This window comes from Pteropus medius, unplaced genomic scaffold, assembly GCF_902729225.1.
Source record: "Pteropus medius unplaced genomic scaffold, Ma_sr-lr_union100, whole genome shotgun sequence".
In the NCBI taxonomy this organism is placed as follows: Eukaryota; Metazoa; Chordata; class Mammalia; order Chiroptera; family Pteropodidae; genus Pteropus; species Pteropus medius.
In genome coordinates this window covers 13,961,558-13,984,035 of record NW_024351543.1, presented here as the reverse complement: position 1 = coordinate 13,984,035, position 22,478 = coordinate 13,961,558, and the positions used below count along the sequence as shown (strand labels likewise).

Below are 22,478 nucleotides of genomic sequence, written 5' to 3'. Positions count from 1 at the left end.
GTTCTGAACAACCAAGGGGATAATGGGCATATTTGCTGGGATGAGGAAGACTAGAGAGTAAGAAACTTGGATCAAAAATCTTGTTAAGGCTTTGTTAAATTTGAGATGCCTATTAGTCACTCAAGGAGAGATGCCAGGTTGGCTGTTGACTGTCTCTTCTTCACAGTATTAATGGGCTGGCTGAGTTTGAGGATATCTAAAGTTCCCTTTGAACATATTAAAAACACCCAACAAATTGCTGATTGATTTAATAAATTAGAATGTACACACACGATGCTATACCATGAATTGACATGCAAAGACAATAATTTTTAATTGAAAAAAGATTATAAGAGTGTGTATAGTTTGCTTCTATTTGTAAGAATACAGTATATTATAATATATATTTCGTTGGAAGCTCAGGGAAAGATAAACTAGAATATAAGCAGTGTTTACCTCAGGTGCTGGAATTTAGTTTTATTCTTTTTAATCTTCTAATTAGTTTAAAACGCCTTCGGTAATTGTGCATTACCTGTGTAATCTGTTTCTTAAAGAAACTGTAAAGGTCTCTTCCAGCTGGCTGGATTATGTGTTAGATGAGGGATGTCAAAGTGATCTGGGTGATGATGGACCAGATGCAAAGCAGGAAAGACCACGAGGCCCCGCCCAAAAGCCAAGGCGTGGGGGCGAACGGGGCGGTCCAAAGGGCACCGCCCCTGAGCGTCACGTGCCCGCCCTCCTCCAATGGCCGCCTCCTGAGCCCACCTTAGGGACGGGGCGGGGCGCCCAGCTGGCGTCACCAGGACAACGGGCGTTGCCGGCGCCTTGTGACTCTGGGCTGTGGGCGCGCTCGCGGCTCTTCGGCCATGGTGAGTCTGGTACCCGCGTTGACCCGGCGGTCCCGCCCTTCCCAGCCTGGGCTGTGTCGCCGCGTGGCCGCCTGCTGGGTTCGGGCTGGCGGCGCCAGGGTCGCAGAGAGGCCGGGACGCGCGGCCTGTGGGTCCGCGGGGCTGGGCAGGGCTGGGCAGGGCTGGGCAGAGCTGGGCAGAGCTGGGCAGAGCTGGGCGGGCCCCAGGGAGGGGGAATCCTGGAGGACGCGGAACGCCCGCCTGCCCCGGGGCGACCGCGACGCAGCGTTCTCCGCGGTTGAATGTCTGGGTCACTGCTGGGACCCCCCACACAGTGGACCGCCGGTCAGCGTGACGCTGTTTGGCTCCATTGAGCCTGGGAAGCCACCCAGAGAGGGTGTGGTTAAAAAAAAAAAAGGATATGTATGAATTTCATATATATTCATATTAACACTATTTTTATTGCAGTCTGTGTGCTTCCTGTCTTGTTTTTATGCAATTTCATATAAGTAGTATAACACATGTGTATTTCTTTCACATTCATCATTCTGACAGGTTTTTCAGCGTGTGGAAATTTAAATTTGTAATTTGGGAGTTTTCTTCTTCCTTTTTAAAAAATGGGGGCATTAAGCGCCCACACTCAGGGATTTAATTTATGGTTAGTACATTGTAAACGTCTTAAATCATTACCTTTATTCAATAAACTTGAGAGTGGGCATACCGTCTGGCTCCCATTAAGCTCGTTTTTAAAATCTGACTTGAACACTCAACTGAGGTGTTGACTTGAATAGACAAGATTCAGCTAATTGCCAACCAAAGGTGTGATTTCTACAGAGGCCTCCAAAGGGTGTAAAAGGAGAGAGGAGCTGGACTTTCTGTTTGTGGACATGTTTGGTATAGGATATTTGAGAGAGGGTGGGTAATGCCTATTTTTAAGGAACAGGTTTTGTTTGTTAGTTTTTTTAACTATCAGTTATTTAATGTAGATTAGTGGAAGTGCTAATAAGCTGAGCATGTAGGGTTTTCGGCAAGTGCCAGTTGGCCTTCTGGAGAGAAAACCTACCATTTGCAGCGGTGGCTGGCTCTGTCTTTTATTAACTAAGGAGAGCATGGTAGTAAGGGAAGGTGGATGTTTTGTATTTCTCACTGCCAGATATGTGGCGCGTTGGTTACAGGAAAAGAACCACCCATAAATAACACTAATGTTTTCTTTATTTTGTATGTTTCTTTTTAATTCTGAATTGCTTTTAAGTTACAAATTAATAGAGCCAGCAAGAATTTCACAAAATGAATTTTACAAAAATCTAAGTGTTTTAAATATTGCAGTGACTTATTTTTATATGTTATGTGTGAGAAAAACCCTTACAGTGATAGCAAGGAGAAAGGTAGAATATTCAGGAATTAATTTTCACAGCTCTCTGAAGTCTCATATTCCTCCTATTGTCCATTTTCCTTTCTCCTTTATCCACCCCTTCCATTCTGACCCACAGCCTACCTTGATTCAGTATTGTGAAATTTGGAGTTTTATTTACTGTAAAATAAAAACATTTTACTGTAGCTGTGTACTAGGGATTGCTTTGCTAAACTTGGGAATGCTTTGCTTTTTGTGTATTGTTAAGCATTGAGAATTTATTTCATAGAAGGAATTTTGAGTGTGTAAGATAATGCGTGGGCTCCAAGGGAGGTGGGGAATGGTTGGCACAGGAACGGCATGAGGAGGCTCCTGTAGGATCCCCAAAACTATATTCGACACCATAATATTACCCTTCATTAAATGCTCGCATCTAAACATATGGCTTTAGCAGTTGATTTAAATGACTTTGCACATGAATTTTGAAAGTCTCTTTATTTCTCTATGAAAAATTTTTTAGTTAAGCCATTTTATTTCTACTGTCTCTATACAAATGACAGCTGACATTTACTTTGTACAGTCTACAGTTGAGGTATTTTTCTAAGCACCTTATTTATGTATCTTATTTAACCATCACAACAACCCTGTGAAGAAGATATCATTTTCCCATTTTAGAGATGGGGAAATTGAGGCACAGAAAAGTAAAGTAACTTGCCCAGGTGAATTGAGCCAGATTTCAAAACCAGGCAGTTTGCCTCAGGATCTGCCTTATATAAACACTGGATTACACTGTAATGTGTAGTATATCATTATATGTTCCCCAATATACTTGCCATGTATAGATTAGGATATTAGTGCTTTTATTTGGATTTTAATGTTTTTGAGCACTTATGAATACTCGTTTTTGTTGTTCCTGGAATAGAGTAGGAATGCCTAGTCTTTCTTCCTTTTCTCTCCCTCTTTCACAAAAATGACATGAAGAGGACTTGATGCACGACATTATTGGATTGGGGTCATACTAATGGCTGTAATAGTATTGAAATTTTCTCCTGTCATATCATTTTGTGTTCAGGAATAGACACTTTTTTAATCACAAAGACCAGTGTTTTACATAAAACCATTTAGACGTGGGGGATGAAACTAAAAAATTTTTTATTTTCTGAGATTTTTTCCTAATAGTAATTTTTACACTTATTTTAGTGCTATGTTTTAAAATTGTTGCAAAAAGACATCAAATAATTATTTAAATTTTAATTCATATGGATCAAAATATACATTGGGATACTTATTGTCAAGTTTTTGTTATTGCTTAATACTTTAGCTCATAAGGCAGTTTAATTTTATTGAAATATGAAATATGAAAACTCTATCATACAGTTTTCCCATTCTCATTAATTTGGTCTTTCCCCTTATTTTGGCACTTCCCTTTCTGTATTGGTGTTGAGAAGCACAAGGTGGGGAGAAAACTTTACAGTAAAACATATCCAAGGTTTACAGACAGTTTTGGTCTATTTGCCATCACATGGTATAGTTAAGGGAGCTTATATAATGATCATGCAAAGAAGAGGTTTCTCTCTGTATTAATTTCTTACTCTTGACACTGTTGATCTCCCTTTTGTCTGCACTGGGGTGGGAGGATGGAGCATAATTTTTGGTACTTAATTGTAATAACTCTCCTTTCATAGAGCCCTTCCACTGCCCCAGTTTTAAGCTGATCAGATCTCATTTAATCCTTCTGACATGAGATTGACATTATACCCATTTAATAGCCCCAGATTGATTAGGCAGTTTGCCCAAGGTCACATAGTTGGTGAGTGGCAGAGCCAGGACTTGAACTCAACCAGTCTGTCTCCAGCGTCTGGCCTCTTAACCATTACACCGTGGCTTCTTTCTGAACTAAAGATTGTGCCCAGTGCCTGGCGTGAGTGTACTACACCAAGATTAAGAGTCAGTGTTATATTAGCTGAGCCAGTAAGCTCTTTATTTTATGACAAACTCTCCATTTGTGTTGTTTAATGACATCCTGCAGGATTTAGTTGGCTTACCGCCCACCCCGCCCTCCTCCCAGCACAGACAACCAAAGCTCAGATATGGACAGCCATAAATTGAACTATACTTTTACCTTTGCCTTCTCTGCCTCCTTTTGTGTCTCGCCTCCACCTTGTGTAGTGTCTTCCTCAGCCACTGCCACTTCCAGCACTGGGGTGGCTATGAGAGAGATGGGACTGGAGCAGGGGGGTCTAGGGAAGCAGAACAGGGCAGTCATTGGGGAAGTTTTTGTGGAGTCAGAATCAAGGTTTAAACTCAGCTTTTCCAATTCTCAGTGCTGCCCCTGTAATTGTGTCTTTCTATTAAAATTTCCTCCCTATGGTTTTCTATTCAGCAGATATTTATAGTGTACTACTTTGTGCCAGTCACTGATCTAGGCAGTGGGTATCCAGCAGTGAATGCAACACAAGCCTGCCCTCATGGAACTTACATTCTAGCGGCGGGAAGACATAATAAAAATACAGGTAAGGTGATGAAAAGTGCTTTAAAGAAAAGGCTGAGTAAGAGAGAAAGGACATTTTCGGGCAGAGTGCGAGAATGGATGAGAGGAGGGAGGAGTTGTTTTTTACGTAGGGTGTGAGGGAAGGCCTCTCTGATAGGTAACATTTGAGCAGAAGATATTTCATGGGAATGCCTGGAGAGAGTTCCAGGAAGGGACACGAGTACAAAGGTCCTTACGCAAGAACATGCCTGGTGTGTCAGAGGAAGAGCAAGGAAAATAGTGCAACTAGAGTGAAGTAAGACAGGGGAGTATGATAGGAGGTGAGATTAAAGTAGTCAGGGAGGATGTGGTTCCACAGCGCAGCAGTTAGCACATCTGCTTTATACACAGAAACTCCTGGGTTCGATCCCCAGTGGAACCAGGGATCGTACATTCTCTGTTATCCCCAAAGTAGTCAGGGAGGCCCTATCACATAGGATTTGTAAGCCACTTAAAGGACATTGTCTTTTTCTTTGGGGGCGGGGGGGAGGTGATTTGCAGGGTTTAAGATGAAGAATGACATAATATGACATATTTCATAAAAGGACCATTCTGTTTGCTATGTAGAAAATACAAGCGGGGTAGGAGTGAGGGGAGAAAGGACAAAAACAGAGGAAACCACATAGGATGTTATTATTGCAGTGATACATAGGATTAACTGATGGATTGGTTGTGGAACATAAAAGTCAAGGATAGTTTCAATGGTCTGAGCCTGAGCAATAGGAAAAAGTTGTCATTTACTGAGATGAAGACTATGGGAAGGGTAGTTTAGGGTAGGGATGAAGAAAGCAGGAGTTGTTTTTGTACTCAATAAATTTGTGATCCTTATTAGACATCTAAAATCTAAATTCATCTAAAAACACAATTATGTTTTAAGAAACAGTGTGATAGTATATATTTTAGTAACACAAACTTCATTAAATTCTGAAGTATTAGACTTGGGTTTCTGTATTAATCTCTTCATTTTACAAACTAGAAATACTGGAGGTTAAATGACTTGCCCGGAGTCAAATAGCTTTTACTACCTGTCATGTGGTACAAAGAACCCTAGACTTGGAGTAAAGAGATAAAAGTTTAAATTGTAGTTTTTCTGTTTTTGTTTGTTTTTGTTTTTTAGTTCTAAACCTTAGGCAAGTCATTTATCTACTCCAAGACTGTTTTTCTTCTATCATAAAGAATAATATAGACTTCCACTTTCTGTTAGGATGTTGAAAGTTGCAAAAATTAGACACTGTTGTTTTCACCCTGACTGAGAAAATGTGAAGAAGCTAGACAATAGAAGTTCTCTAAAACCCACCAGAGAGCTGAAGGCACAAATCTAAATGAGTTAGAATCCAGAACATAATGAGCCCATCCCAGAAAAAAGGAGACATAGATACTTTCATCTGTGGTGGGATAGCTGGAGGAAGAAGAATCTGCTATATAGACAGGCAAAGAGAAATCAGCCAAACTTATTGACTGCATGTGGGCTAGCTAGAATGACAATTTGGAATCCCGAGGAGCCCCAGCCACAGTGCAAGGCTTGCACCTACCTGCCACTTCTTTCCCACAGGCCTTCACTGAGTACATGGATGTAGTATGTTGGAGGCAGGAGCCATGAGAAGAGAGCTAAGAATGGTCCTGTGGTGGGGAAAGCCTGCTCAATGAGGCTTGAGGCAGGGAAGAAGAGTTCATAGAAATCACTTTCAGGAATTAGGGGCTTTTACCAACGGTAAGGCAGGGCTATCCCAGGCTGGAGGCATAGCAGGAGAGTTGAGAAATATCCCTCGATGGCTATCCAGGTTTTACCAGGGACAAGGCAACAGCACTTCAGAAGGTGGAGTAGGTTAACAAGGCAGAAACAGAGATCTCCTTAAGGTGCGTACAGCAGAGGGTGCTACTGGAGCACAAAGACAACTAACTCCCCAGCTGACAGCCAGAATGTAAAAGAGAGAGAGATCTCTCACAGTTCTGAAAGCTAGCAGCTAGGTTGTAAAGCTCAAAGAGATCTGTGAAGTTTCACCAGTGCTCAGATCCCATTTTTTCCTGAATGTGAAGTTCTGCTCTCACCCCAAATAATTTTAAGTCAGTCTTGAATTTAATGCCACAACAAATCTCAAACCCAGCTCAACTATAGATTAAAACAAATGAGCTCCCGCTACCTTCGTACTTCCCCCTAAGCAACCTAGCTGAAGAAGGAACTGCCCTTTATAGAGATAAATTACTTTTTTTTTTTTAAATTCAGGTATAATTGACATAATATTATATTAGTTTCAGGTGTACAACATAAGGACTTAAATTTGTGTAATTGTGAAATGATCACCACAATAAGTCTAGTTAACATCCATCAACATGTAGATGATAGATGATAATTTATAAGATTTATATACTCTTTTAACAACTTACAAATATGCCACACAGTGTTATTAACTACAGTTACCATGCTGTTCATTATACCCACATGACTTATTTATTTTATAACCGGAAGTTTGTACCTTTTGACCCCCTTCACCCATTTTGCCCTCCCCTAGACTTTTGCCTCTGGCAACAACAAATCTATTCTCTGTATTTATGAGCTCTTTGTCTTTTTTTAGATTCTACATATAAGATCATACTTGTCCTTCTCTCTGTGACTTATTTCACTCAACATAATGCCCTCAGGGTCCATTCACGTTGTCACAAATTGTGATGTTTCCTTATTCGTGGATGAATAGTATTCCATTGTGTTTGTATATATGTATATATGTCACATTTTCATTTATCCATCAGTGGGCACTTAGGTTGCTTCCATGTCTTGTTTTTATAAATAATGCTGACCATGCGGGTACAGATATCTTTTCTAGTTAGTGTTTTGTTTTCTTCAGATAAATACCCAGAAGTGGAATTGCTGGATCACGTGGTATTTCTATTTTTAATTTTTTGATGAACATCCATACTGTTTTTCATGGTGGCTATACCAATTTAGATTTTTCACAAATAGTTCATGAGGGTTTCCTTTTATCCATGTCCTCACCACCACTTATTATTTCTTGTCTTTTTGATAATAGCCATTCTAAGGTGTGATTAGTGATGTTGAGAACCTTTTCATGTTGGCTATACCTGTTGACCATTTTTATGTCTTCTTTGGAAAAAGGCTATTCAGACTATTTTCTCATTTTTTAATCGAATTTTTTCCCCCCACTCTTGAGTTGTATGAGTTTTTTTAAATTATATTTTGGATCTTAATTTATCAGATATATGATTTGTAAATATTTTCTCCCATTCTGTAGGTTGTTTTTAATTTGTTGAGTGGTTTCCTTTGCTGTGCAGAAGCTTTTTAGTTTGATGTAGTCCTGCTTGTTGATGTTTGCTTTTTGTTGCCTTTGCTTTTGTTGTCAAATCCAAAAAAATCATTTCCAAGACTGTTGTCAGGCAGTTTACCACCTATGTTTTTTTCTAGGAATTTTATGATTTCAGGTCTTACATTAAAGTCTTTAATCTATTTTGAGTTAGTTTTTGTGTATGATGTATGATAGTGGCCCAGTTTCATTGTTTGCATGTGTCTGTTCGTTTTCTCCAGTATCATTTATGAGATTGTTCTTTGCCCATTATATATTCTTGGATCCTTGTGCCATAAAGTAGTTGACTATATATGTGTGGGTTTATTTCTGGGCTCTCTAATCTGTTCCATTGATTTATGTGTCCGCTTTTATGCCAGTACCATACCGTTTTCATTACTGTAGCTTTGTAATATAGTTCGAAGTCAGAGAGCATAATGCATGCCTCTAGTTTTTTCTTCTTTCTCAAGGATGCTTGGGCTATTTTGCATCTTTTATGGTTCTATACAAATTTTAGAATTGTTTGTTCTATTCCTGTGAAAATGCCTTTGGAATTTTAATAGGGATTGCATTGAATCTATAGATCGCTTTGGTTAGTATGAACATTTTAACAGTATTATTTCTTTTCCACGAGCATGGGATATCACCTTTCCATTTATTTGTGTCTTCTTCAATTTTTTTAAATCAATGTTTTATATTTTTCAGCATACAGATCTTTCACCTCCTTGGTTAAATTCCTAGGTATTTAATTTTGTGGGGGTGCAATTGTAAATGGGATTATTTTCTTAATTTCTCTTTCAATAGTTCATTATTAGTGTATAGAAATGCAACAAGTTTTTGTATATTGATTTTGTGACCTGCAACTTTACCAAATTTATTTATTAGTTCTAATAGTTTTTTGCTGGAATCTTTAGGTTTTCTGTATGTAATATCATGTCATCTTCAAATAATGACAGTTTTACTTATTTTCCAGTTGAATGCCTTTTATTTTCCTTGCCTAATTGCTCTGGCTAGGACTTCTAATACTATGTTGAATAAAAGTGGTGAGAGTGGGCATCCTTGACTTATACCTGATCTTAGAGGAAAAACTAAGCTTTTTACCATTGAGTATGATGTTAGCTTTGGGATTATCATATACGGCCTTTTTTATATTGAAGCATGTTCCCATTGTACCTACTTTGTTGAGAGTTTTTATCATAAATGGATGTTGAGTTTTGTCAAATGCTTATTCTGCATCTATTGAGATTATCATATGATTTTTTATCCTTCATTTTGTTAATATGGTATAACAGTGATCGATTTGTGAATGTTGAATCATCCTTGCATCCCTGGAATAAATCCCACTTGATCATGGTGTATGATCCTTTTAATGTATTGTTGAGTTCGGTTTGCTGATATTTTGCTGAGGATTTTTATGTCCATCAAGGATAGTGGCCTGTAATTTTCTTGTAGAGTCCTTGTCTGGTTTTGGTAGGATAATATTGGCCTCATAAAATGAGTTTGGGTATATTCCCTTCTCTTCTGCTTTTTTCAGAGGGCTTGAGAAGGATTGGTACTCATTCTTGTTTAAGTGTTTTGTAGAGTTCACTAGTGAAGGCATCTGTTCCTGAACTTTTGTTTTTTGGGAGATTTTGATTACTGAGGAAATCTCTGTCATAATAATTGGTCTGTTTAGATTTTCTATTTCTTCATGATTCAGTCTTCATAGGTTGTATGTTGCTAAGAACTTATTCATTTCTTCCAAGTTGTCCAATGTGTTGGTGTGTAGGTGTTCATAGTAGTCTCTTACTTATCTTTTGTTTTTCTGTTTTATCAGTTGTAATGTCTCCTCTGTCATTTTTGATTTTCAGTCTTCTTTTTTGTGAGGCTAGCTAAGGATTCATCAATTTTGTTTATCTTTTCATAGAACCAGGTCTTAGCTTCATTGATCTTTGTAAATTACTATTCTTTACACACACTATCTGGCATGAAATAACAAATATGAGGCATGCAAAGAAATAAAAAAATGTGACCGTTGGTCAGAAGAAGAAATAAGAGAAACAGCAATGGGCCAAATGTTGAGCAGCATGGATAAACATATAGTAAATTTCAGCAGGAAGATGGAAAACCATAAAAAAGAACCAAATGAGAATATTAGAAATGAAAAATATGATTTCAGAAACGAAGAGTTCATTTCATGGGCTTTAACAGCAGACTGGACACAGTCAGCAAACCCCAGCAGGATGAAAACAAGTCTAAATTTCAGCACATCATGATAAAATTGCCAAAAACCAAAATATTTTTATAAAGGAAATCTTAAAAGGAGGTAGAAAAAAGAAAGACATTATATAAAAAGATATTACATTACATAAAAAAGAGGAACAAAAATATGAATGATAGGTGACAGCTCTTCAGAAACAATGTAGGCCAGAGTGCAGTAGTATAACTTTTAAAAAGTGATTTAATGAACAGGACAAACCTGCTGACCTGGAATGCTATATTCAGGGAAATGTTCTTCAGAAATACAAGAGAAATAAAGACCTTTTCTGACAGACAAAAGCAAAGACAGTTTGTCTACCGCATACCTATATAACAAATGTTAAAAGTAGTACTTTAGTGCTGAAGGAAAGTGGTAATAAAAGAAGCTTGTATCTGAAGGAAGGAATAAATTTCACCAGAAAGTAAATATGTAGGTAAATATAAGGGACCTTATAAAAAGAATCTTTCTTTTATACGTACATTTATTCAAAAGATTATGGACTGCTTAAACCAAAAGTAATTGCAATGTATTATTGGGTACATAGTGTAAGTATAAGTAAGATATATGACAATAAGTGCACAATAGGCAGGAGAAAATTAAATGTAGTTTGATAAGTTAAAGATGCACTCTGTAATCACTAGAGCAAACATTAAGAAATACAAACAACTATTGCTATATGGTCAATAAAGAAAATTGAATAAATATTGCTTTCCCAAAAAGAAGTTAAGAAAGCAGGAACTGAGGAATGAACAGATAAGGAAAATAGACAATAAATATTAAGATATTAGACTTAAAATCAGTTATGTCAATCATTACATTAACTGTTAGTAGGCTATACACTCAAAAGCTAGCAATTGTCAGATGGGATAAAATGGCTTGGCCAAAATGTGCCATCTATAAGAAACATTTTAGAGGTACAGGCTGAAAGCAAAAGGATGAAAAAGATAGAAAAATCAGAAGAAAACTAGTGTTGCTGTATATTAATATTAGAGTAGACTTTGGGACAAAGTCTTTTGGAGAAAAAGACAATGATATTAGGATCAATTTATTAAAAATTCATAACAGTCTTAAATGTGTGTTTACCTTACACCAAAGTTTCAAAATACATGAAGCAAAAAACTGACAGCACCAAAGGGAGAACAAATTCACAGTCATAGTTTGATAAACTAACACTTTTTTCTCTCCTCCTAATTGACAGAATCCGTAAATCAGAAAAGAAATCAGTAAGTATATAAAAGATTTGAATATCACTATCAACCAGCTTTACCTAATTGACTCTTAAGTGATTATACCCTTAACTACAGAATACAAAAATAACAAAATGGCACAAAAGTAAGTAATTTCTTATTAGTAATCACTTTAAATGTAAAAGTATGAAATTCACCAATTAAATGCAGAGCCTGGAAGAATGGATAAAAGAAACCCCAAAACTCCTGATCCAATTATGGATCTCTACAGGATACTCTTATTAGATCCAAAGACAAAAAAGTTAAAAGTAAAAAGATGGAAAAAGACTTTCCATGCAAATAGTACTAATATACAAAATAGACTTTAAATTAAAATGAGATAAAGAAGGTAATTATATATTAATAAGTGGTCAGTTCCAAAGAAGTTATAATTATAAACATACATGGGCCAAACAGCAGAGCCGCCATCTATGTGCAGCAAACTGACAGAATTGAAAGAGGAAACAGACAGCTCTACAATATTTGGAGACTTTACAGCCATCATTATAGCTATTATTTACAGAGCGTGTAACTATTTGCCAAGACTATTCTAGGCATTTTGCATATATGAACTCATTGAATTTACAACAACCCTTGTGGCAGGTCTCTTACTATTCCTCATTTTACAAAAGAGGAAACCATGGCATAGAAAAGTTAAATGACATGCCCAAGGTAACGAAGTACATAGCAGAACCTGGATGGTAGACTCAATAAATTAGATTTGGTCCTTCCTATTCAAGCTTCCCACTGAAGGAAGGGATTCCTTTCTCTGACATTTCTGGTTCTGTTGTTTCTGCAGGAGCTCCGTGTCACTACTTCAAATTGTAGAGCATTCTAGTATGGGCTAGTCTTATTATTAGGAAGCTTTTCCATGTGTTGAGTTGAAGTCTTGTAACATTGACTCACTGGTCTTTGTTGTAACAGAAAATAAACTCATCCTTCTGACGGTTGTTAAGATATGTGAAGATTTTTATTCACCACCACCCCCAAAAACAGTTGGAGACTTCAGTATCATACTTTCAATAACAGAGCATTTAGACAGCAGATCAATAAGGAAATAGGATTTGAACAGCACTATAAACCAACTTGACCTAACAGAGATATATAGAACACTCCACCCAACAACAGGAGAATACATCGTGTTCTCAAGTGCATATGGAACATTCTCCAGGATAGACCTTATGTTAGGCCACAAAACAAATTTCAATAAATTTCAAAAGATAGAAATCATATAAATTATCTTCTCTGACCACAATCAAAAATGGAAGGAAAACTGAAAATTATACAAATATATGTAAATTAACCAATGGGTGAAAGAAGAAATAACAAAAGATGTTAGAAAATACTTCGAGATTAATGAAAATGAAAATATATCAAAACTTATGAGATGCAGTGAAAGCAGTGATCAGAGGAAAATTTATAGCTTTAAATGCTTATATTAAAAAGTAGATCAATGTCAAATCAGTAACCTAACTTTATACTTCAAGGAATTAGAAAAATATTAATTAGATAATTTAGCTGTTTTCTCTAACATTGCTTACTGGAGCTTGGAATACAGTAGGTTTTTAATGGATGTTAGTATCTCACATATACCACTAGACTATCATTGAAAATACTTAAAAACCGAATATAGGGTACTATTTATGGCACTATTTCCATTCTGCAGTTTGCTTTTGTGGATTGTGGTATATTTTAAATTCATTTTTTAAATTGAGCTATTACACATGTACTGTAAATTTCACCCATTTAAAATGTACAATCCAATGTGTTTTCGTATACTCACCAAGTTGTGTCTTCAGCACAACTGTCTAATTCAAGAACATTTTTATAGCTCCAAAAAGATACCCTATATCTGTCAGTCACTCCCCAGTCTTAAGCAACCACTAATCTATATTCTGTTTCCATAGATTTGACTTTTATAGATATTTAATGTAAGTGGAATCATATAGTAGGCCTTGTGTGTGTGTCTTTTATGTAGCTTAATATTTTCAAGGTTCATTCCTGTTATAATGTATTCGAGTACTTCATTTCTTTTGATTGCAGAATAGTTTTCCATTGTATGGATATACCACATTTTACTCATCAGCTGATGGACATTTGGGTTGTTTTTACTTTTTGGCTATTTTGAATAATGCTGCTATAAACATTCATGTACAAGTTTTTGTATGGACACATTTTTGTTTCTCTTAGGTAGTTACCTATGGTTGGGATTGCTAATTCATATAGTAACTTTTTGTTTAACCTTTGAGGAATTGCCAGACTGTTATCCAAAGTGGCTATTACCATTTTACGTTCTAACTAGCAGTGTATGAGGGTTCTAATTTTTCCACATTCTCATTGTTATGTGTTGTTATTTAGTGGGTTTTAACCATCCTTGTGGCTGTGAAGTATATTGTGTTTTGATTTGCACTTCTTTAATGACTAATGATGTTGAACTTTTTTTATGTGCTTATTAGTGATTTGTGTATCTGCTTTGCAGAAATGTTTATTACAATCACATGCTCGCTTTTAATGTGGTTTATTTTTTGTTGAATTGTAAGTGTTCTACATATATTCTGGATACAACCTCTTTATCAGTTATGTGATTTGCAAATGTTTTCTCCTATCTTGTGGGTTTTCTTTTCACTTTCTTGATGCCCTTTGAAGCACAGAGGTTTTTAATTTTGACGAAGTCCAATTTTTTCTTTGGTTGGTTATACTTTTGTTGTCATATCTAAGAAGCTGTTACATAATCCAAGGTCACCAAGATTTATGCTTATATTTTCTTTTAAGGGTATAGTTTTAATTCATATTTCTTTAGATCTTTGATCCATTTTGAGTTAATTTTTTATATGATGTGAGGTAGAGGTCCAACTTTATTGTTTTACGTGTAACCACCCAGTTTACCTGGCACTATTTGTTGAAAATATTCTTTCCCCCATTGAATTATCTTAGCAACCTTGTCAAAAATCAGTTGTCCATAAATATAAGGTTTTATTTCTGGACACTCACTTCTATTTCAAGGAACTATATGTCTCATACCAGTACCACAGTGTTTGAATTACTGTAGCTTTGCAGTAAGTTTTAAAGTCAAGAAGTGTGACTCTTCCAACTTTGTTTTCCTTTTCAAGATTACAGTTCTGCATTGCTTAATGATGGGAATACATTCAGAGAACTGTGTCATTAGGGGATTTTTGTCACTGTATGAGCATCATACACAAAGCTAGATGGTATAGCCTACTACCCACTTAGGCTGTATGTTATATCCCTATCGCTCCTAGGCTACAAACCTATACAGCATGTTACTGTACTGAATACTGTAATGCAATGGTAAGTATTTGTGTATCTAAACATAGAAAGGCTACAGTAAAAATACAGTGTAAAAGATAAAAAATGGCATACCTGTATAGGAAACTTACATGAATAGAGCTTATGGGATTTAAAGTTGTTCTGGGAGAGTCAGTGAATGTGAAGAAGGCCTAGGACACTACCCGTACAGTACTATACACTTTATAAACACTGCTCACCAGCATCACCACAAGCACATGACTAATATATTGCATTACAATGTTATGATGGCTACAGTGTCACTAGGGCAATAAGAAATTTTTAGCTCCTTTGTAATCTTAGAGGACCACCATTGTATATGTGGTCCTTCATTGACCAAAATGTTATGCAGTGCATGACTGTATTTTGGCTATTCGAGATCCTTTGCACTTACATATGAATTTTAGGATCAACTTTTCAATTTTTCAAAAAAGGCAGCTGGCATTTTGATAGAGATTTCATTAAATCTATGGATCAGTTTGAAAATGTTGCTAACTTAACACTATTAAATATTCCAATTTTTGAATATGGGATGCAAGCATATTTGTCTTTTAAATTTTTTTTAAACAATGTTTTGTATAAGTTTTCAGTATCTAAGTCTTGCACTTCTTAGTTAAATTTATTCCTGAATATTTTATCTTTTTTAATGCTGTTGTAAATGTGATTATTTTCTTAATGTCAGTTTCAGGTTGTTCCTTGCTAATGTATGGAAATATAATTTATTTTTATATAAATGTATATTTGTATATCGTATCCTGCAACCTTGCTGAATTTCTTGATTAGTTCTAGACTTTTTTGTGACTCTTGAGAATTTTCTATATACAAATTATGACATACAGATTATGTCGTCTGTGAATAGAGCTGGTTTTCCTTCTTCCTTTCCAATCAAGATGCCATTTTTTTTCTTGTCTAATAGTCTTGGCTAGAACCTCTAATACAATGTAGTATACAAATGGCTGTGTGTTGCCATTTTTATGAAATGGTGATAGGACATAAACTAGTCTTGTATCTATCAATATTGAGGTATGGTGGCTTCATGAAATTAGAACAGTGATTGGGACTGCTTTGACCTAAAAAACATAACTTTTTAATAATTGATTGAAGAACATTTTTTACAGTTTCCCTTCTTTACCTTTTAGGTTTTCTCAAATAATGATGAAGGCCTTATTAACAAAAAGTTGCCCAAAGAACTTCTTTTAAGGTAAGTGTAGATAAACTTCAGATAAAGAATTGATTTGATTCAGTCATCAAATTCCAAGACAGTCTTCTTTCTCACTGTGAGTCCTTAGCACAGAAAAACAGACAGAATTAGCCTAACTGACTTTTTGTTTTTGTTTTATAGAATGCTGTTCAGCTTGTTGTTAAATTTTACTTGGTCTAATCCAGAATGTACTAAGTATGTACATAACATTGGTCTGGATTCTTTTTGTAATGTGGTAAGTATTGTAATAATCTTCAGTAGGTGCCATTGTTTTGGTATCAGTAGATAGTCTCAGTGTGGTCAGTAACATGAGAGATTATTAAGGTTATGAGCTTCTGAAGTCAGGCACTTAGTTGTTTTCTGATTCATTGGTTTTAAAATAAGTACAGTTATATGTTCTTACTGAGCATTTAAAATGCTGTCAGCCCAAATATAGGTATGTTTTTATCCATTTTATCGGAATTATGTGCCAAGCGACAGTACTATAAAACAGGCTTTTTGTCCTTAATTTTTGGCATCACTGAATATACAGTAAATGATATTTCCTTGTCATTTTACCAAATAAAGCTATCAACTAACACATGTTGACCCTGAGGCACTGCATTTCCTTTAGTAGATTCTCTGCAATCATCGAAGATATTTCAGATGTTATATTTTAATTTTTTACAAATAATTAATACATGTATACATAGTGATCTTTGAGTGGCATTTCCCAAACTCTTCTCATACCACTGCTGTTTTACCAAACAAAACAAAAAAGTAAGTTTTGGGAAACGCTAGATTAACAAAACCAATTTCTTTGCTGCATGACTTCCCAGAGCCTTCGTAGGCTAATAATATGCATGGCGATGCTCCCAGATGGAGAGTTGTGGCATTTTAAACTTGCCCTTTTAATATTTCATGGACAAAATTTTGGGAAATGCTGACATACGGTAAGGGATTGACCTGATTATTCTATACCCCTGGCTGTGCTAAATCTCGTTTTAACATTTGGAGAATGAGTATGAGTTTTGTTTACATATTGGAGTCACTCTGTAAATGCCACAGATTACTCACCTTTGCTGCCTTCAGTATGTTAGACTTTTTATCTTGAGTCAGAAATGGGGTGAGGAGTTAGCTTTTTTGTGGTGGTGATCACATTTCAGGGACTTCACAGGGTGTTTCATTAGTCATCAGGTGCTGTTTGACACTCTTGTCATGAGCTCATTCTACGCAGTTAATAAAAAAGAAAATTCATGATAGGATCATGTGCAAAGTACAGCAATTAAATCTTGTTTTAATAAAACGAATATTTGTTTGGATAAGACAGAATATTTTTGACATTTTAGACCATTTTAAAGTTAAGAAAGTGGTAACAAGGAAGGAATGATATATTTGTCATGTAAACCCACAAGGTCTTGATCAAGCACAATAAGCTGTTAGAACCAATATGGCTGGGTTAGGGTGGGCAGGCTGTTATTATACAACTATAGGGGATGCGATACACAACAGACTACAAAATGCTTGGTATCCTCTAGAACTGTGCAGTGTTTCATTCTTGGTTTGACCATTTTCTAGCACAGACATCAAGTTGTAATATGAATATGCCATTCTTACTCTGGGGAATCACAACCAGCTTCAGGCAGACCTGTATTAGTCATTCAGCACTGAGGTGTATTAAACTCCACAGTGCTTGTGAATACTGCTGCTATCTGTGACTCAAGGCTGCTAACTTAATGTTTTTTTTCCCTTCTGGTAAATGTAGCTTTTACACTGTACTCAGCCATGAAAAAAGAAAAAAGGAATTACATCACTTTCTGTGCTAGCATGATTTCTGAACTGCTCTTTTAGAAATTTTAGTTCTTTTAAAGATTCATGATGGAGCCAGCTGTTGAGAATCCCGGAGTTAGTTTTGAATCATGCCACAAGACTCATACATAGATCATGTTTCAAAAAGAATTGCCATTTGAGAGCAAATATGCATAATATATCTATTCATAGGTTTACATTCCCACTTCTGTTCTTATTTTGGAGTTTGCAAGGGGAATTTAGGTTTTAAAGTACTGCCACTACAGGTCTTCTCTGACTTGTGAGTCTCAAAATTAACTCTAGCCAATCATGGTATTTTAATCTTTGTTGGCCTTTAAATCATTTCTGCCATTTTACTCTCAGACTTTCTATTCTCAGTAATAGAGCTCTCCCCTTTCCTAGCTACCCTTTCTAAGCAAACTTTGAAGAAGGGTTTGAGCCAGGTTACCAAAGCATCCATCTTCATCATCAGTTAATTCCACAGCAAAATGAGTGAGTGCAACAGTCTTCGCCTCATGGAGCTTGTGTTTATTATTTTTGTTCACTTAAATGATGTCTTCATACTTTCAGTCCATCCTAGGCTTACATTTTTACTTCATATTGTATACTTCTCTGTGACAGTGCAGACTGCTGTTTCTATTCTTATTGAATTCCTATTCATCTTCAGTCTTACTTCATCAATAAATGTGATTCTTTGACTTTATGATAATCTTATTTGCTTGCATTAGAGGTCATTTTCTCTTCTGCCATTTTTGATTGCCTCTGTTAGCACCCTTTTAAATTCTCTAGTAGCTTCCATTATTGATCACACCAAGTGAAGCCTCAGCTTCCCCTTTGGAACCATTAACAAGCTTAACCTGGGATTATGTGCTTCTTTTCATCTCTTTGTATCACTTTGGATCACTCAGAAAAATCTCAGTTTTTTTTTCATCTGATCATCTTATTGCTAGTTTTAAGACTACCCAATGTTATTAATATACAAATTCCCTCTACCACCTATTTGTGGTATTAGAGTTTTTTCCTACAATTTTGCTTTTCCTACCCAGCTTTTACTCATAAAGTAAAGGTACTCAAGTTCTTCCTCTCTACCTTCACTCTTACACAGCTCAGCAAACAGCTTGTAATTTTTCTCTTCTTGGATAGTCAGTTATATAATGCTTGCAACAGTGGGAATATTTGTTATGATCTACATATCTATCAGTGAGTTGGGTTGTCCTTACACATATTTGTCCTCATTGTTACTGTCTGTATTACTTTTGGAGCCAGACTTGGTTGAGATTTCAGCTCTTCCCATTTACTAGATGTGTGAGTACAAAGTGCCTTAACTCTCTGGGCCATAATTTCCCATATCTGTAAAATGGAAATAGTAATATTTCTTACCTTATGAGGTCATTGCTAGCTCTTGGAGTACCTAGCATTTAATAAATGTTAAATAAATGTTAGCTTATTATTAATTAATATCAGTTTTGGAGGCTTGAATCTCAGTCAATGCTGTTTGATAATGCAGTTGGTTTTAATGCAAATAACTGATAAAAGCAAGCTGTCCCGATACGGATTTTAACATATGCTACTGCTAACAATATGTCAGTAAAGAACCTTATTACTAAGTAAGTTAATGTAGCCCAGTGCTTTATTTCATCAGCCTGGACTAATTCAATCTCAATGAAAAATACATATTACCATCTTATATTAAACTGACAACTACTAGGGCTTAAGCAGATGAATGTTAGTGTAATGACAACCAATAATTATTTTGCATTTTAAAAAGGCAGTCTCTTGGAAGGAACCATTCCTCTTTTGATTATTGGCCTAAAACTCAGATTATAAATTTTAATATTTATTTAACCTTAAAATTTTACTTTATAATGGTTGCTTTCAAATGTTAATGATGAAATGAAAACACATGTAAATCACTTCACAGGATATAAGGAGTGCTACATGCAGTAAATATTTAAAACATTCTAAGACAAAGCCATTGTTAGTAATAAATAATAATGAAAGAAATCTCTTATTAGACACATTTCTAAAAACTTAAATCACCATTTATGTAATTTTCTTTCCTTTTAAAATTTATGCAGATACATGACAGAACTAAGTGCTATGTTGGCTTGATGAAGGAAGGTTTTATTGCCTCAAATAACATTGTCGAGCCTAATAATTCTGGGCAAATGAAATCAACTCCACAATTACATCTAATTTGGCAGTTTTATTAGTTTGCTAGGGAAAATTATAAAATGACTAGCACATAAATTTTCAAATTTTCCCTTTCTAAAATTTAGAAGCCAATTTCATGGTGAAAACAATTGTGGGTTTTGTTGCAATCATTAAGTTACAACCCAGCGCTTATGTATAATCATGGGACCTTGGGGAGCAGTGCAGTAAATGGCTCATTCTTGTTTGGGGCGTCACTGAGTGGGTGTTCTTGCCTGCTGGTTGGTTTCAGCACTCCATGGAGCTTTTCAAGGATTGGTGCCTCCACTTCCTGCTATCTGTGATGCCTTATATGTATTCTAAAGCAGCCTAACAAGTAAGATGCTCCTTTAGGGGTACATAGTGCAAACTCTTTAACAAAAAAGAAAAATCTGCATAGATCCGTAGACCTGGAACTTGGAAACACTCAGCGCCAGATGAATGGATGGGACAGGTCCCAAGCCAATCCTTCCATGAGAAGGAAAGTATAGAAACCAGTGACAGCCTTTTTCTGCTGCCAGGGAGGTGAAGGTTCTGTTTGCAACTTACTTACATCCTGCAAAAAAAATAAAAAAACTATGCAGATTTTTAAGCATCTATGCAAATTTTTCTTTTTTGTTAAAGAGTCGTTTTGGTTTGTTCATTTTTATAGCAGTTTGTGTGTGTGTGTGTGTGTGTGTGTGTGTGTGCTTTTACCTTGGTAGGGCAATACAGGACTGAATAATGTGTGCTGAAATCAGATGCAGATGCTTCCTTTTCATTACCTTTGTGTACTGTTATGTACTATTTGAAGCTTGGCATTTAAGTTCAAATCACGGCAGAAGAAATTTTCCTCAGTCTGGGTTCGGGTTATGCTTATACGTGAAAACTGTGATGATGTCTTTGGATTTTTTAAATCTACACCGAGGTAGCATGAAACACCAACAAAGCTCCACAGATAAGAAGGGTAGGACTGGGACATCTGCTCCAGAGCTTTGTCCCTGGAAAGTTAGGTTAAGAGACCCATTAATTAAAAACCTGTGAGCTCAGTACTTACAACAGAAAAGATTGCTTAATTTGACTCTGAATATTAAAATGTGGCAAAACATACCATAACAAAAATAAATAAGTACAGCGGTGGGTGAAATAATTACAACACACATAATAAGCAAGGGCTATATTCTCCAATGAACAAAGAATAAAAACTTAAAAATTATTAAGAATAAGGTGGATTAACTGTTAGAATTTGAAGAGGGTTTGAGTAATTGAAGAAATACAAATGGCCAGTAAATGTATGAAAAGATGCTCAATCAGGCCCATATTTAAATACAAATCAAACTAATGGGATATTCTGTATCTGACTGGCAAAACCCAAAAGTTTGGTAATAACAGCTTTTGACAAGGAAGTAGGAGACAAACACTTTAAAAATACTTTAGAGGTGGGACTGTGAACTTTAGTAACCATTTTGTAGGGCCACTGGGGAAAAAATTCAAAATGCTAAGTATACATATTCACAAATTCCATTTCTAGGAGTTTGCTAACAGATGTATTTGCAAAGATGTATATGCAGATGTGTATATACCAAGATATGTCTACAGGGATGGTTACTGCAGCATTTTTTTTTTAACTAGTTAAATTGGATTACAGAATTGGATTACTCATAATTCTTGGTTAATGATATACTTCATCGCTGATCCTTGCATTACCCTTCCCCTCCAGCATCTTGTTAATATTATCAAAAACTTTGTATTTATGATTCCTTTCTTTAAAGAAAATTTTATCTTAAATATATTAGACTAAACAATGTAATGTTCACTTTTGCTTGTTCTCTGTATCTATGATCTTGGTTTTTTGTTTTGTTTGGAATTCCACATGTGAGATGATACACTACTTTTCTTTCTCTGTGTGGCTTGTTTCACTTAACATAGTGCCCTCAGGGTTCATCTGTGTTGTCTCAAATGGCAAGGTTTCCTTATTTTTTGTGGCTTAATAATATCTATCTCATATATATATATATTGTTTCCATATTTGGTTATTGTAAATAATGTTACAGTGAACATGGGGATGCAGATATCTTTTCTAGTTGTGTATTTGCTTTCTTCAGATAATACCCAGAAGTAGTTGCTGGATCATATGGCAACTCTTATTTTTAATTTTTGAAGACCCTGCATAGTGTTTTCCATAGTTGTTGTATCAATTTACATTCTTACCAATAGTCACAAGGGCTTCCTTTATCCATATCCTCACCAACACTTGTTATTTCTTGTCTTTTTGATAGTAGCCATTCTAATAGCCATTCTAAGGGGTGAGGTGATATCTCATTGTGGTTTTGATTTGCATTTCCCTGATGATTAGTGATGTTGAGTACTTTTTCATGTACCTATTGGCCATCTGTATGTCTTCTTTGGAAAAAAGGCTTTTTAGATCCTTTGCCGATTTTTTAATCAGATTGTTTGTTTTTTTTGCTATTTTGTGTGAATTCTTTATATAATGACTCCATATCACATATGTGATTTTCAAATGTTTTCTCTCACTTAGTAGGCC

The 22,478-nt window shown here is 35.8% G+C and overlaps 1 protein-coding gene across 4 annotated transcripts in view; it reads left to right on the top strand.

The window, feature by feature from the left end:
• Positions 1-740: 740 nt before the first annotated feature.
• FBXL2 (F-box and leucine rich repeat protein 2) overlaps positions 741-22,478 on the top strand; it is a 63,366-nt gene continuing 41,628 nt past the window's right edge. The window contains exons 1-3 of one of the 4 annotated variants that reach the window (XM_039843436.1): positions 741-848; positions 15,915-15,976; positions 16,118-16,211. In XM_039843436.1, coding sequence (XP_039699370.1) covers positions 846-848; positions 15,915-15,976; positions 16,118-16,211 — 159 coding nt within the window. In that variant the 5' untranslated portion in view covers positions 741-845. Of the gene's footprint in view, positions 849-15,914; positions 15,977-16,117; positions 16,212-22,478 lie in introns of those variants that run through there. The other 3 variants (XM_039843437.1, XM_039843440.1, XM_039843439.1) reach the window with 3 other exon arrangements.